At 42.6% G+C, this 15,509-nt stretch overlaps 1 protein-coding gene across 16 annotated transcripts in view; it reads left to right on the top strand.

Annotated features, from left to right (window-relative positions):
• LOC135373022 (uncharacterized) overlaps positions 1 to 15,509 on the top strand; it is a 63,071-nt gene that overhangs the window by 26,565 nt on the left and 20,997 nt on the right. Inside the window, exons 2-4 of one of the 16 annotated variants that reach the window (XM_064606323.1) lie at positions 1,622 to 2,666; positions 2,819 to 2,956; positions 3,081 to 3,139. The exons of 11 other annotated variants lie outside the window; for them this stretch is intronic. In XM_064606323.1, coding sequence (XP_064462393.1) covers positions 2,664 to 2,666; positions 2,819 to 2,956; positions 3,081 to 3,139 — 200 coding nt within the window. In that variant the 5' untranslated portion in view covers positions 1,622 to 2,663. Of the gene's footprint in view, positions 1 to 5; positions 584 to 1,621; positions 2,957 to 3,080; positions 3,140 to 11,442; positions 11,564 to 15,509 lie in introns of those variants that run through there. 4 more of the 16 variants (XM_064606322.1, XM_064606337.1, XM_064606333.1 and 1 more) reach the window with 4 other exon arrangements.

Below are 15,509 nucleotides of genomic sequence, written 5' to 3'. Positions count from 1 at the left end.
CCTTTTGGATCGTGGCCCAGTTTAACATAGCGTAATGCTGCGTACAGTTGAGTGGCCTATGAGCCTCAGAAATGTACCTATCTCTGGGCGAGACGACGATACTCCTACCCTTATCTGCAGGCTTAATAATGATATACTCTGTCAGCTAGAGCTTTCATGATGTAACGCTGTGTTCTTGGTGACGTCGTGACGAGGCGAAGCTAGAGAAACACGAAGGATGTCGTTGTTTACTTGCTTAATGTGCAGGTCTAGTGCGGGAATTCGGCCATGATTTAGTCTCCAAATAGACCGTAGTCGGAGGAAGTTCGTATTTTCTTCCTTTGTGTCTGTATAAGGAATTCTCAAAGGTGTGTGGTCCCGCAAGGTCTGATATGTCCTTGTGAATTTCGTATTCGTTAACAAAATTGAGTGTAGGGAGAATGTTAGCCCCATAGAAAGGACCCGTAGTTCGTCGCTGGATAGTGAGCCTGATATATCAGAACGGTGCCAGTGTCAGCGTTCTCACGGGGTGCTCAGTCGTGGTATGAAGTACTGTGATTGTGGTACTGGATGGTTAATCGCCTTCTGCGCGTGTACTGCATTGGTGAGTTTGGTACTTGTGTCGTTGTTGGACTTAGGTTCTCAGGCTTTTATTGTTCATTGCCGGCTAGATCCCGGTTGCGCTGTTGCGCGTGGAGTCCGAGAGTGTTTGCCTCCGCGTCTGGGAGATTGATGCCGCCTATGTGGTCTTGGATTAAAGCGAGTTGCGCGTGGCAGTGTTGCGTTTGATATTTCTATACTCTGAGAAAAGAAGGAGTGAAATAAGCTCCTTTTCAGGGGTAAAATGCCCAAACACCCACACTGCAAGCAATCACTCCCTTTCAGGAGTGAAAGCAACGCCTACACTCTTACCTGAGTTACTTCTATTGTTACTTTTAGACCGTTGTTACGTGTATTTAGATGTAACATCGGCTCAAAGGAAGAGGTAACACAGGAAATTGCGAATTTTAGAAGCAAATTGGGTTTCGAAGAGCTGGGGCAGAGGTAACCTGTGGGGAAACCCCTGTCTTCTCCTGGTTACTTGTACGTGTTACTTCTAGTGGGAGTCCGTTACTTCTACGTCGTAATGCGTTCGCAAACAATCACAGACGCTTTTGATCACTTTTGGTCGCTCATCTGGCAACACTTTACAGTATCACACGAGAAGGGACACTACATCGCGTCCTCGTGTTTTGTCGGTTGCATCTTTTGAAATGTGACGCCTCTGTGGCTGACAAGTTCAATCACGGTCGTGGTTGTAGATGTGTTGTGAACTGCTTCCAAATGACGTTTACAAACAAGCACTTCTGGGGAGTGCCGAGAGGCAGATGCAAAGAGTGCGAGGACTGCAAGAAATACATAGTCACAATACATAGAGTCCGGCAGTCGTCATCTAAAATATGAATACTGTGCGCACAGCCCGGTTTCACATAACAGGATACGTGAAATAGGTAAGTGCGTGTTTCATCATGATCGTTCTAAGTAGATTCGCTGTTGGTTCCTGTCTTATGGTAAGTCATACATGATGTGCTGTCTGCGCATATGTAAGCTGTTGGTCGCAGTGTCAACGCTCGGCCTTAGCGCATTCTGCTTTCTCTTGCAGCTTTGCTCTCTACATCGACTTTACTTTGTATCTCTCCGTGTCGCCTTCTTGTCCCAGCATCTTTCATACGCTGAAAGGTATACGGTACCTAGAGAGACATTTTGACATTGGGTTTTGTGTAATGACATTTAACTACGAGCAAATTGTTTCCATTCAGCGTTGAAGAAGAGTGATAATTGCTATAGTCTGTGTGTCGTAGTAATTACAACAAAAAGAAACTGGATTTTTGGTAGTACATTGTACATTGTATTTAGTTCTCTTATCATAGGGTTATACTTTTCATTTCGTTTTTTTTTTTTTCTGACGGACTTAATCGATTTTGGTGTATGGGCTAATTGCTAAAAAACTAAAGCCTAGTCGACTCACTAATGAAACCATGCGCGATATGGAATTCCTCATGAATAGGCAACTGATTGACCACTACAGTAATTTTATGATTGCGTTTCTTTATGCCCAGGTGTGTGCGTGTGTGGGCGATTAGTATTTTCTTTACTTCTTGATACGGCTTGATTTTGACTTGTTCAGGGTCGTGTTGTCAATAACAGGTTATTTCGTCGTCTTACTGGTGGTTGATGAATTGACTCAGTCATTTTCTGGCTGATTGCCTTCCTAAATTTCACTGACTTCGTGGTGAATGAGTCGACTGATGGGTCGGAATGGTTGCCCACATTGATGCCTAAATTGGTTGTTATCAGTGGTTTGCTAGTACAACTGACCACTAGATAGCATCTCGCGAATTATACCAATGAAGAAAGTCAAGACAATCAATCAGTCAATAACACCGACTAGTCAGTAAACTGTTAAAAAATAAGAAATGGATCACATCTGCTACTGAATTACATTCAGATGAATTTATCTACCAGGCAACCTAAATCCCCATGCCGATGAGTCAGGCAGTGGAGGAGCGGGTGGGCTGTGTGTAATTAATATCTCAAGGGCCTGCAAACTAATGTCGACTGATTTCCCTCACGTGGTGAAGGACATGTTCAGAACGTGAACTTGCAGCCACAGGAGGAAACAGGGCATAGCTGTGACGTTTTCCATGGTGTTTATTTTCTTACATATAACGACCTGCCATCCACAAAATATTTTGCCATCTGTGTTTGTTGGAAGTTAACGTTTCAGTACTCTCTTTTTTGTGTGTGCATGTATCGCTGGCCTCACAGTTATGCTGCATTACGCCTTGCCTTGAGGAAGTTCCATGTGAACTCCATACTGTGGCTGGTTTCATCACTGCCGCTACATGTACAAATATGGAAGCTCGTGAATTGGAAAATCCCCCGTTTCCGGCAAACGACGCTACGATACCGAACATCGAGTCTTCCAACATATCAGGTATCTACATTTTTTGCATTCATTACTCGTGCTTGCACAAGTGTAATTAAGATCTGCTTTTGCTATTAATGATGTACCCAAACAACCTGAGACCGATAAATAAGGAGTGCCCATTCCATTTTAGATATTTATGGTGGTGAAAGCGGCACCGTCCCCACAGCAACAAGCAAGAATGAGGACAAGGTCCGTACGCATGCATGCCGCCCCTGCAATTTTACAACACAATATTTCACGCGATTCTGTGAACACATCAAATCCCCTTTGGAGCTGTGTTCATTCTACATAGCCTCACATATGCCACTACAAGATACGAAGGCAGAAAAAATAGGCGATGTCAAGTTGCCGGTGGTGAGTAAATCAAAGAGTGATATTAAACGGTAGGGACAACTTATTTATTTACACATGGTAAACAAGACTTTCGTGCACGAGACTGCACTTCTTCAGGTTGCAAAAATATAAACATGGTACAGGCACATATATACAGTTGAAGGGGGAGTTCTGGCATGAGAGGGTAACAGGTTGATGGAAAGGATGCAAACACAGATAAAAATCAAAAGAACATAAATACAAAAGCAGGGGTATCAGAAGCGAAACATAACGCGAGCCGAAGGGCTTATACACAGGAAACGAGAACACTTGTTGGTGACGTTCGAGGAATTAAGGATAAAAAAAGGGGGGGGGTATGGCGACGGAATGAGGACACAGGTGCGGAGTACAAAGGTGACCAGTGGACCGTGAGAAAGTGAAGACGGAGGTTGTCTCAGGAGAGAGACAAACGAAGAAAATGTGGAAATTGGAGAGTTTTGTGTGTGTGTTTATCATTATCTTTTTTTAAAATTATATTTAGGGGTCCAATAATTGTAGTGGGCCTGCGTGGATGTTCAAACCATGAGGCTTCAGAGACTGGAGTTTTGCAATTAAAAAGGATTCGCGATTTTTGCGCTTCATATCACTGTTATAACCCGATTCAAGGATAACGATTTTGAGGTCTGTACCTAAAGCGTGTCCAGGAAGGTTAAAATGTATAGAAACGGGTGTAGGATGGTTATTACCAATATCGGATTTATGGCCGTAAAACCTTTCCCTCATGGTGTTCGAGGTTTCTCCAATATACTGAATACAACATTTAGTGCACATAATGAGGTAACATACGTTAAAAGAGTTGCAGTGCAATCCCTGTCGGATTTCGAAAATAAAAGAGTTTGAGGTGCTCGAGATAAATGTACATGGGCTAATGAAATGACATGTTTGGCAGCGTTTGTTACCGCAAGGGGAACACCCAGGATTTGGTCGGGATAGACGGGATGAAACTAGTAAGTTACGAATGTTACGTGATCGACGGAATGTGATATTGGGGGGAGCAGGAAAAATTATTTTAAGTTTTTCGTCGCTGTGGAAGTATGTTGAGATGGCGGGTGAAGATGGACCCTGCGCCACTCAGTGCTTTGCTATAGGCGGTAACGAAGGATAAGGGGTTTTGTTGCTGCCGCGGTTCATGTGAAAGTAATTTATCCCGATCTAGAGATTTGCACGCGGAGAGAGCATTGCTTATAAGGTTGGGAGGGTAGTTTCGTTTTCTAAAATCGTTGGACATTTCTTCAGCGCATGCCTCAAAATCTTCTGGGTTAGAGCATATGCGTGAGGTGGGGTCTGTCTTGACTCTGACCCCACCTCACTATTTTGTCGCACAATTAACCAAAAGATCAGCGCGCTAATCACTAACGACTCTATTCCACGTAACATTGCGGAGTTCATTAGACCCAAAAATGCTACTCCAGGTTCATTTTACCTACTGATTAAGGTACACAAGAAAAATAACCCCGGCAGGCCTATAATATCAGGAATAAACACACCCACCGAAAACATTTCTCTCCTTTTAGACCATTGTATCAAACACGTTCCTCCGCTTCTGCCCTCTTACGTAAAAGCCACCAATGAGTTTCTCCTCAAAGTCGATTCGATTAGTAAGCAGAACAGCGATTTGAGCAACGTCATCTTGGCTACTATGGATGTTACATCCCCTTATACAAACAGGCTGTACGCCGAAATAAATATTTTAAAATAAAACATTAAAAAATCCACGCTTAAAATTCCACCCTTCGAAATCCATTTTCTGAAATAAACCGTTTAAAAATACACGTCCTCAAAATAAACGCTGTTAAAATAAATCATGGTTAGGCTTAGGAAGGTAATGCTCCGTATCATAGAGTAGTGATAGCCGTATGGGCGACACGATGTTCTTTTTGGCGAAACATGCTATTATGATGTTTCTTACTCATGTTTGTATTGCTATCAATTACATAACAACTTAGGATTTCGAAATATCCAGCTTAAAAGTGATGTCGACGATGCGCGTATGAATACAGGACACACACACTTGATCATACCTGGGTAGTAATAGCATTACTGTAATAAAATTACAGTACTGAATTACTTTTTCTGGTAATTTGTAATGTAACGCATTACTTTAGACATTAGGTAATTTGTAATGTAATTTAATTACATTTGGGCTGTAATTTTAATAACATTACTCATTACTTTTTACAAAAGAATCGAGTGTGTGTTCTGTGTTGGCACTTGGCAGAAAGAGAGTTGGGGGACTGGCAAGTGAAAAGAATTCCAAAAGCGATAAAACCCCGGTGCAGGGGACACAAAGAGACAACACACTAGTTGTTTGTCAGTCAGTGCTTCGTCTGTGTTGTCTCTTTGTGTCCCCTGCACCGGGGTTTTATCGCTTTTAGATGTACCACCAAACAGCCCGGTTTTTATCGCTTTTTAAAAGAATTCCAACGGCACTATGAACGGTGACGCACTCAATCGGCACGTGGAACGTCAATTCCCTTCTACGAGCCAGTTGCCTTAGGCAGGGCACTCACAAACAAACGTTGTTAGGTCAACGGTTTGTAGCCCTGGAGAATCATTGTTTGCGGGCCCCATCCTCCTGACAATCTTCCTGTTGCCGTGATACATTGTGTCTCATTCGTCTCTGCATTGTGGAACGATACGTCACACGTGGCACACTAGCATGACATGTAGAAGAGACAAATAGAAGAGTACAAGTTAACTGTTGATACCATTGTAAGCATACATTTTTTTCCTCGAATTTCGGGGAAGGCAAGTTTCGTCAACTTGTGTGTCCCTTGTGCCTTCCACAAACTCGGGATCATGTATGCCAATAATGGTAAAGTAATGACTTTGTAATGTCATTACTTTTTCGTAGTAATTGTAATGTAATTTTATTACGTTTCAATTGCATTCGCACTGGTAAAGGAAAGGCCAAGAAAGCGCGCACGCACACGAAAAAGAGAAACGCAAAATCAAAAAACATACCAAAGAATGGCCAAACTCTCCTGATAGTCGGCTCTATATTAGACTATATTACACCGACGTCGCGCGTTACTTGCACTGCTAAAAGAGAACTTCACCGAATAATACGCTCCCGGGCATCCGTCATTCCGAATGATATCAGCCCCCGCCCCCTTACTAAGTCGGCAAAACTTGTCACGGATCACATACAGACAGACAACCTACTTCCGGTGTACCGAAATCCTCGTTCACAGTTATAGCCCTGGCTAGCCCCAAGCTCGAGGAGGGTACTATTTTCCGCGGCGGGCGAAGAGCCGTCGGCTGTCCACCAATCAGGGACCATGGATGTTAAAAGATTTATTTCGAAGCGTTTATTCTTCAAAGTTTATTTTTCGGAGTTTATTTCGACAGCGTGGATTTTCTCATGATTTATATTGAAGAGTTTATTTTGCAAACTTGATATTTAAGAGATTTATTTTTGAACGTTTTATTTTTACATGATTTATTTCGCCGTCATCCCATACAGGCATACCACACGATGAGGGTCTCGATGCGGTGAAAGTTTCCTTGAATCTTTCCCGTCTCAAGTTCTCCAGACATCAGCTGTCCTCTCGCTCCTTGAGCTTGTGCTCATGTACAACAACTTTATATTTAACGAAAAACATTTTGTCCAAATTCAAGGTGCAGCAATGGGGTCACGCGTGTCTCCCAACTATGCGAATCTTTTCATGGGGCAATTCGAAGAAAAGACTCTTCCAGATCAAACCTTTAGTCTTCTTAAGGTACATTGACGACATTTTCATCGTGTGGTTGGGTGATGAACCATCCTTAATTGCGTTTTTCGAGCATTTTAACTCCGTACATCAGGCCATCAAGTTCACGTGTAATCTTTCCCACGCATCAGTGAATTTTCTAGACGTGACTGTCTCTATACAGTCTGGTAAGCTGGTCACGAATCTATACAAGAAACCCACTGACAAACGCCAGTACCTTCATTTTAACAGCTACCATCCTAATACTCAGAAAGAGGAACATCCCCTTTGGTCAACTCACACGTCTAAAACGCATATGCTCTAACCCAGAAGATTTTGAGGCATGCGCTGAAGAAATGTCCAACGATTTTAGAAAACGAAACTACCCTCCCAACCTTATAAGCAATGCTCTCTCCGCGTGCAAATCTCTAGATCGGGAAAAATTACTTTCACACCGCGGCAGAACCGCGGCAGCAACAAAACCCCTTATCCTTCGTTACCGCCTATAACAAAGCACTGAGTGGCGCAGGGTCCATCTTCACCCGCCATCTCAACATACTTCCACAGCGACGAAAAACTTAAAATAATTTTTCCTGATCCCCCCAATATCACATTCCGTCGATCACGTAACATTCGTAACCTACTAGTTTCATCCCGTCTATCCCGACCAAATCCTGGGTGTTCCCCTTGTGGTAACAAACGCTGCCAAACATGTCATTTCATTAGCCCATGTACATTTATCTCGAGCACCTCAAACTCTTTTATTTTCGAAATCCGACAGGGATTGCACTGCAACTCTTTTAACGTATGTTACCTCATTATGTGCACTAAATGTTGTATTCAGTATATTGGAGAAACCTCGAACACCATGAGGGAAAGGTTTTACGGCCATAAATCCGATATTGGTAATAACCATCCTACACCCGTTTCTATACATTTTAACCTTCCTGGACACGCTTTAGGTACAGACCTCAAAATCGTTATCCTTGAATCGGGTTATAACAGTGACATGAAGCGCAAAAATCGCGAATCCTTTTTAATTGCAAAACTCCAGTCTCTGAAGCCTCATGGTTTGAACATCCACCCAGGCCCACTACAATTATTGAACCCCTAAATATAATTTAAAAAAAAAAAGATAATGTAAACACACACACACACAACTCTCCAATTTCCACATTTTCTTCGTTTGTCTCTCTCCTGAGACCACCTCCGTCTTCACTTTCTCACGGTCCACTGGTCACCTTTGTACTCCGCACCTGTGTCCTCATTCCGTCGCCACAACTCCCCCCCCCCTTTTTTTATCCTTAATTCCTGGAACGTCACCAACAAGTGTTCTCGTTTCCCGTGTATAAGCCCTTGGGCTCGCGTTATGTTTCGCTTCTGATACCCCTGCTTTTGTATTTATGTTCTTTTGATTTTTATCTGTGTTTGCATCCTTTCCATCAACCTGTTACCCTCTCATGCCAGAACTCCCCCTTCAACTGTATATATGTGCCTGTACCATGTTTATATTTTTGTAACCTGAAGAAGTGCAGTCTCGTGCACGAAAGTCTTGTTTACCATGTGTAAACAAATAAGTTGTTCCTACCGTTTAATATCACTCTTTGATATGCCAGAAACGATATCTTCGTTATCTTACGTTGCCAATGCTGGGTTGTGTTTTCCTGATATTCACAATAAAATACGTGCCCAGGAAAGCCCATGGTCATTGTATTTTGGTATGTCACCCGTGTCGTGTTTCGTGTGTGCCTGCATGCAATTTGCTGCATGCATGCACGGACGCGAGGAAGGGGCATGTGCAGCCCCGGAGCCCCGGGAACGGTGTTACTTCTAAATGCACGGTGAATCTGGTTACTTTTAGAAAGGTAACCGCGGCAGAGGTAACGCTGTACCCATCTAGTGTACAGGTAACGATATTGCAACTTTTTTACCTTTACTAGAAGTAACCGGGCTAAGAGTGTAGGGCCCATGGAGTAAAATAGACGCCCAGGGGCGAGGTGTTTAATTTACACCCATACCCGTCTCCTCATACACCCTGCATACGGGTGTGAAGTAAACCCCTTGGTAGGGTTAGATTTTTCCATTGGGGAGTTAATAACGCCTTTCACTAGTATTACACCTGAAAAAAATTGAAAAATAATGATTTTTTAATACTTAAGCGCAACAATTGACTGAAACATTCAAGGGGATGGTACGTGGAATACCTTTATTATATCGGGTGTAAGCAACGGTAAAAAACATCAGTGTGGAAATGTATATTGACTAGTATAGTAGTCTCTCAATGAAACTTTTCAGTGGTGTTCCCGCTCATACCTATAATACTTCGTTTCAGAAGGCAACTCGAAACAAATGAAAACATTCCGCGCTACTACTACAATGCTTTGTAGGGTTCTTTAGAACATTTGGAAGGCACGGCTGACTTGGGCTTCTGCTTTCTATAGTACTACAGTAAGTGGTTACTTGAATTTACCATGAACAAAATACTCCCGTGGGGAGCAATACTTAAGTAACGGGAGTAAATAATAAAGAAATTAATGTAAACAGAAAAAATGCAGCGGCGCGGCGACTTGAAAGCGAGCCAAGAACGTGCAGGGGGTGTAACTTTGGCTTCCACTCCCTTTCAACTCCTTTTTTTCTCAGAGTGTAGAAACGTACGACGTGTGTTTATATATATAATATAATTGGGTGTTTACGTCGCGAGACAACCGAGATCATGAGCGACGCCACAGCGGTCGGTCTGTGTATTGCTTTTGCCCACCTGAGGGTTCTTTAACTTGCGATGAAAGCTCATCACACGGCACCCCGTATTTAACGTCCCTCGTGGAAGACGGCGTGTCTAATGCAGGAACTGTTTTGGGGGTGAGTCCTTTAGGCGCTGTGTTGTGTTCCCAGGTGGTGGGTGTAGGTTCGTAGACGATATAGGTTTTGTCTGCGTTTCTCCATTATTTTTCGCATTCGTCGAAAGTTAATTGCATGGTAGGCTGGTGCATAGGTAGTCAACGGTGTTGCTGCGTGATGTGCGTGTGCTCCGTTGGGGATGTGGATGTAGGTTGTCTTTGATTCGGTGCCTGTAGAGACTCGGCCTTCCGCGCCACAGCTTGTGTAAGCTTTCTGTGTGTGCAGGTGGTTTTTGGATTGTTGTCGCTTTCTGTATTTGTGGGCAGAGCTTCGAACCGAATCGAAACCTGAATTAACCGAAATATTTAGCTGGAGCTGAACCGGAAGCGAACAGCAATTACTAGCGCCATCTTAGAGCTGAACTCGACCCGAACCGATCTTAAAACTGTGGTTACCCGTAAGGGTTGACGTGTGGTGGTGGTAGGGGGATCCGAGCGGTCTGCCTGCCTAGATCGGCGGCACTTTGTTCGTGGCATGGATGAAAGGGGGTCCTGCTGGTCGAAAAACTGAAATAAATGCATAAAAAACGTAAATCAGAGATATTGTATCACTTGAGTGGCATCCTGTACTTTTGTAGGATATTAGAACCTCGAAACAGTGCCGAACCGGTTTATAGCCTCTCAGCCAGGTAATCGAACCGATATAAAAATCAGTCAATCCATAAAGTTTATTGTTGACAAAATAATATGCACACATATAATATACAGATGGAGGTGCTATAGTTAAAAACTAGTTTCAGGACTTCCTATTATTAACACAATTTGAACAGCTAGCAACCAAATAAGAGTTTTTAAGACTGTGCAAGAGTATAAAGTAAATAGGTTGAAGGAACATAGTACGGCAGCCTGAAAGGCTGGAAAGTTTATGAGGCTTCTAATATGTAATGGTAATGAGTTTCATGTCTAACAGCATAGTTAGTGAACGTAAAATCGCCATAATTCGTTCTGGATGTTTCAAGTGATAAATGATGTTGCAGTGAATGAGGCCCGTGTGTAGGCCATGTTATGCTTAAAATATAATTCAACGTGCGGTATTGTTAGTTTCCTGTTAAGTATTTTTTGTGTTAACAATATTGACTGAGACAGTACTGATATGTTCAGTGGTAAAATGTTCATTAGTGGATATGAAGATCTAATGATTTCGCCCTTTTTCAAGCGAAGCATGGTGTGACTGGCGGTGTTCCGTGTCATCTGGAGTGGGTGCAAGTATGTTTTGTATGTATTGTCGTATAAGATGCTGCAGTAATGGAGGCCGGACTGAATGAATGAGTTGCAGATGATCAAGAGTGATTCGATTGGTAATATATCTCGTAGCCTGTATAGTGTGCCGATAACGCGATAACTGGTTTTGCATAGATAGTCAACATGGTAATGCCACCAGGAGAGGTGCTGATCGATTATGAAGCCGAGAAACGTTGTGTGATTAGCCTGCGTTACGATTCTGTCAAAAAAATATAAGCTGACATTATCAGAGCCCAGCTTTTTCTTCTTTGGTTGAAATATTATGTATGCTGTTTTACGCTATTAACTTATTTTGTGTCAACCGTGACGACATTTGATGCATGACGTTATTTGCAACATGGTGTACCTCCTTAATAGTGGATCCAGAAAGGAATAAAGCGGTATCATCTGCGTGCAAGATAGTTTTACACGTAAGTTGAGTAGGCAAATCATTGATATAGACTAAAAAGAAGGAAGGGCCTAATATTGATACTTGTGGAACTCCCAATGTGTTACTTAGAGAATTACAGGTAAACCGCTCGAGAGAGACATACTGACACCTATTCGCAAGATAGCTTCTGATTAGTTCTAGTGGTAATACTTTTGTTCCTTATTTTAATAACCTGCCTAGTAGCAGCTTATGGTTGATGAGATCAAAGGCCTTTGTGGGGTCAATGAAAACACCCATTGTGATTAATTTCCGTTCAATGTTTTGCTTAACGTATTCTGTTGTTTCAAGTAAGGCTGATTGAGTTGATTTTCCTTTGACAAAGCCGTCTTGCGCTGGTGTCAGGAGAGGGTTAGCAATGAAAAAGATGCTCTAACTTGTATACTGGGATTTTCTCAAAAACCTTGGATAGAACAGGCAATAATGCTATGGCACTTTAGTTGTCTGGAGATTGAGTGTCCCTTTTTTTATATGCTGAAATGATCTTGGAGGTTTTTAGAGCCGGTGGAAAAATTCCAGTACTAAATGATGCGTTTATGATAGGTGCAATGTAATATAAGATGTACTTTAATAATTACTTTACTGTACTTTAATAACAATAATGTACTTTTTAATAATTGCACAGTTATACCATACAAACCGGTTGACTTTGTGTTTTTCAAGTTTTTCACTACAGTCGTTCCTTCGCCTGGGTCAGTGGGCGTGAGAAAAGAAGATGTTTGATTGTGAATTACCGGCTTCATTGGGGACGGGTTCTGTTGCTTGTGATACGTCACCTTGGCAGATAATGTTTGTTCATTCGTTTGTTCAGATGGACTGCGCGTTGTATGTGATTCTACCATCAGTTTGGGTCATGCCATGAATGTTATTACTCCTCGGTTTCTTGTTTACCGCCTCGTTGATGATCTTCCACGTTTCCCTGGTGCCTCCTGCAGCCTGGGAAAGCGCTTTATGGAAGTATTCTCGTTTTGCTACTTCAAGAAGATAAGACAGCACATTTCGATACTTTTTATATCATCTAGGAATTGTTGTCTCTGTCTGAGTGCACTTTTCTGTAAAGGTTGTTTTTGTGTTTTACTGATTTCATCAATGCAGTGGTTACCCACGCATTTTTACTGAAAGAACGATTCGTCGCATACCTTGGAAGCGAGCACGCTTCCTTTGCATTTTGAATAATCTTTAGAAACACGTTGACCTTGTCGTCTACTAATTCTTTATACAATATGCTATCTCAGGGTGCTGGCGCAAAAAGGGAGTCTAATTTATCGCGGTTACATACAGTATGAACATTATGGGTTGCGGTTGAACATTCCTCATCCGCAACAGCAAAGATGGGATAGTGATCGCTAAGGTCCGAACACAGTGTTCCCCACATCTTATGGAAATTTGTTATATTATGATCAATGAGAGTGTCAGTTGTATTGCATGAGGGGCTAGGTGTTGTTAGCCATTGTGAGAGACCATAAGATGCAAGTATATCTGTGTACGTATTTACAGCACTAGACATATTTTCAAAAGTGCTAATATTAATATCGCCCATGATGAGAATATTCATTCTCACTTAGCATAACCTTAACAACAGTGCATCCTTGTCGGATTAAAATTCACTGATATCACCAGAGGGAGAACGATTGGCAACTCCTAATACAATGGAACGCATGGGGTATGACAAATAGGACTTGAGCCGTGAGTTAAACGGTACTTCTACGAACAAAGACTCACACAGATGTGACTCCACCATGATTTGAGCTTGATTTGTTACAAGAATCCATGGAATAATCACACAAGTCGTAAGATTCAACACCAGTTGGAGTCAGCACCCAGCCAACTTTCAGGAAGACCAATGAACGAAAAGTTGTGATTCGCGATTGACAATAAATCACGCAGATCATAGATGTGCGATTTAAGGCTTCTGATATTTCAATGAAATAGAGGTAGTGAGCTGGATTCACCGACTAAAGCGTTGAAGTTTTTTTTGGTAAGACATCAGTTAATTCTGTTGACATCGGGATAGGAACGTATAAATGCGACTACTATGAGACTAAGATCAGCGAACGATCTAATTTCTATCACTGGACTGTTTAAGCTCTTACGAACTTTCATGTTGCCTTAGTCCGTCCACAAAAATTGCCATTCATTGCTCTCTTCGAGCTCCAGTGCTTCCGCGAATAATTTTCGATTCTCTGGCGATAAATGACCATTGAAATATATGGACATATTAGAGCAGTTGTTCAATCAGAGATCGTGGAGGGTTGTCCGAGATTTCCTTGCTTTTTGTTGGAAGCTCTGTTTCACAGTTCTAGATACGAAGCCGACAATGATACTAGGTGGATGATACGCTTTGCTTGATGTTGGTACCCTGTGGGTCATGTCAATGTCTTGGTTATACAAGTGGTGCATAATTTTTACACCTATATCTCGCACTAGTTTAGAGCAGTCTTCATTTTGTTGGACAGCAATACCTCCTATCTCCAAATTATTTGCACGAGAATACTGCTGCAAGTCGTTTACCCGAGCCATCAGCTGATCATTATACACCTTTAATTTCGTGTTCTCCGCGCCGACTTCATCGTTTAATTTGAGCAACTTATCGTGACGAGATGACATTTCTTCAAAAACAGTGTTCATGTAGGCCATGCTTTACATGATCTCTTCCAGTACCAGAGCCACTGCCGCCTCCCGATCTTGTCTTTGACATAAGTAAACGGTTCAGGTCAGAGCAATGGCATAATCTACAAAGCTGCGAGCGAGCACGGAAGTTTTAGCAATGTAAGCAAGAGATGGCAACGTACCTCATAAAAAAAGGGAAGCACAATTAGGCAATCGTTACAAGAACACAGCCTCAGTCGCTCGCAGCAAAATATCTGAAATGATCTTGTTCTTCGGTTATGTAGCAGTCGCTGGCAGGTTGTGATGCGGTGGATGTGTCGTTGTTTGACTGCAAGTACACGTGTGGATGAAATCCCGTTGATTGGCTTCAGCGGTAGGCCACAAGTTGATGTTCTAGGTCAAAGCAGCACAACTGATCAAAAAAGGGAAGCACAATTAGGCAATCGTTACAAGAACACAGCCTCAGTCGCTCGCAGCAAAATATCTGAAATGATCTTGTTCTTCGGTTATGTAGCAGTCGCTGGCAGGTTGTGATGCGGTGGATGTGTCGTTGTTTGACTGCAAGTACACGTGTGGATGAAATCCCGTTGATTGGCTTCAGCGGTAGGCCACAAGTTGATGTTCTAGGTCAAAGCAGCACAACTGATCAAAAAAGGGAAGCACAATTAGGCAATCGTTACAAGAACACAGCCTCAGTCGCTCGCAGCAAAATATCTGAAATGATCTTGTTCTTCGGTTATGTAGCAGTCGCTGGCAGGTTGTGATGCGGTGGATGTGTCGTTGTTTGACTGCAAGTACACGTGTGGATGAAATCCCGTTGATTGGCTTCAGCGGTAGGCCACAAGTTGATGTTCTAGGTCAAAGCAGCACAACTGATCAAAAAAGGGAAGCACAATTAGGCAATCGTTACAAGAACACAGCCTCAGTCGCTCGCAGCAAAATATCTGAAATGATCTTGTTCTTCGGTTATGTAGCAGTCGCTGGCAGGTTGTGATGCGGTGGATGTGTCGTTGTTTGACTGCAAGTACACGTGTGGATGAAATCCCGTTGATTGGCTTCAGCGGTAGGCCACAAGTTGATGTTCTAGGTCAAAGCAGCACAACTGATCAAAAAAGGGAAGCACAATTAGGCAATCGTTACAAGAACACAGCCTCAGTCGCTCGCAGCAAAATATCTGAAATGATCTTGTTCTTCGGTTATGTAGCAGTCGCTGGCAGGTTGTGATGCGGTGGATGTGTCGTTGTTTGACTGCAAGTACACGTGTGGATGAAATCCCGTTGATTGGCTTCAGCGGTAGGCCACAAGTTGATGTTCTAGGT

The sequence above is a fragment of the Ornithodoros turicata genome, unplaced genomic scaffold (assembly GCF_037126465.1).
Source record: "Ornithodoros turicata isolate Travis unplaced genomic scaffold, ASM3712646v1 Chromosome183, whole genome shotgun sequence".
In the NCBI taxonomy this organism is placed as follows: domain Eukaryota; kingdom Metazoa; phylum Arthropoda; class Arachnida; order Ixodida; family Argasidae; genus Ornithodoros; species Ornithodoros turicata.
Note: the sequence above shows the minus strand (reverse complement) of the source record. Positions and strands in the feature narration are given on the sequence as shown.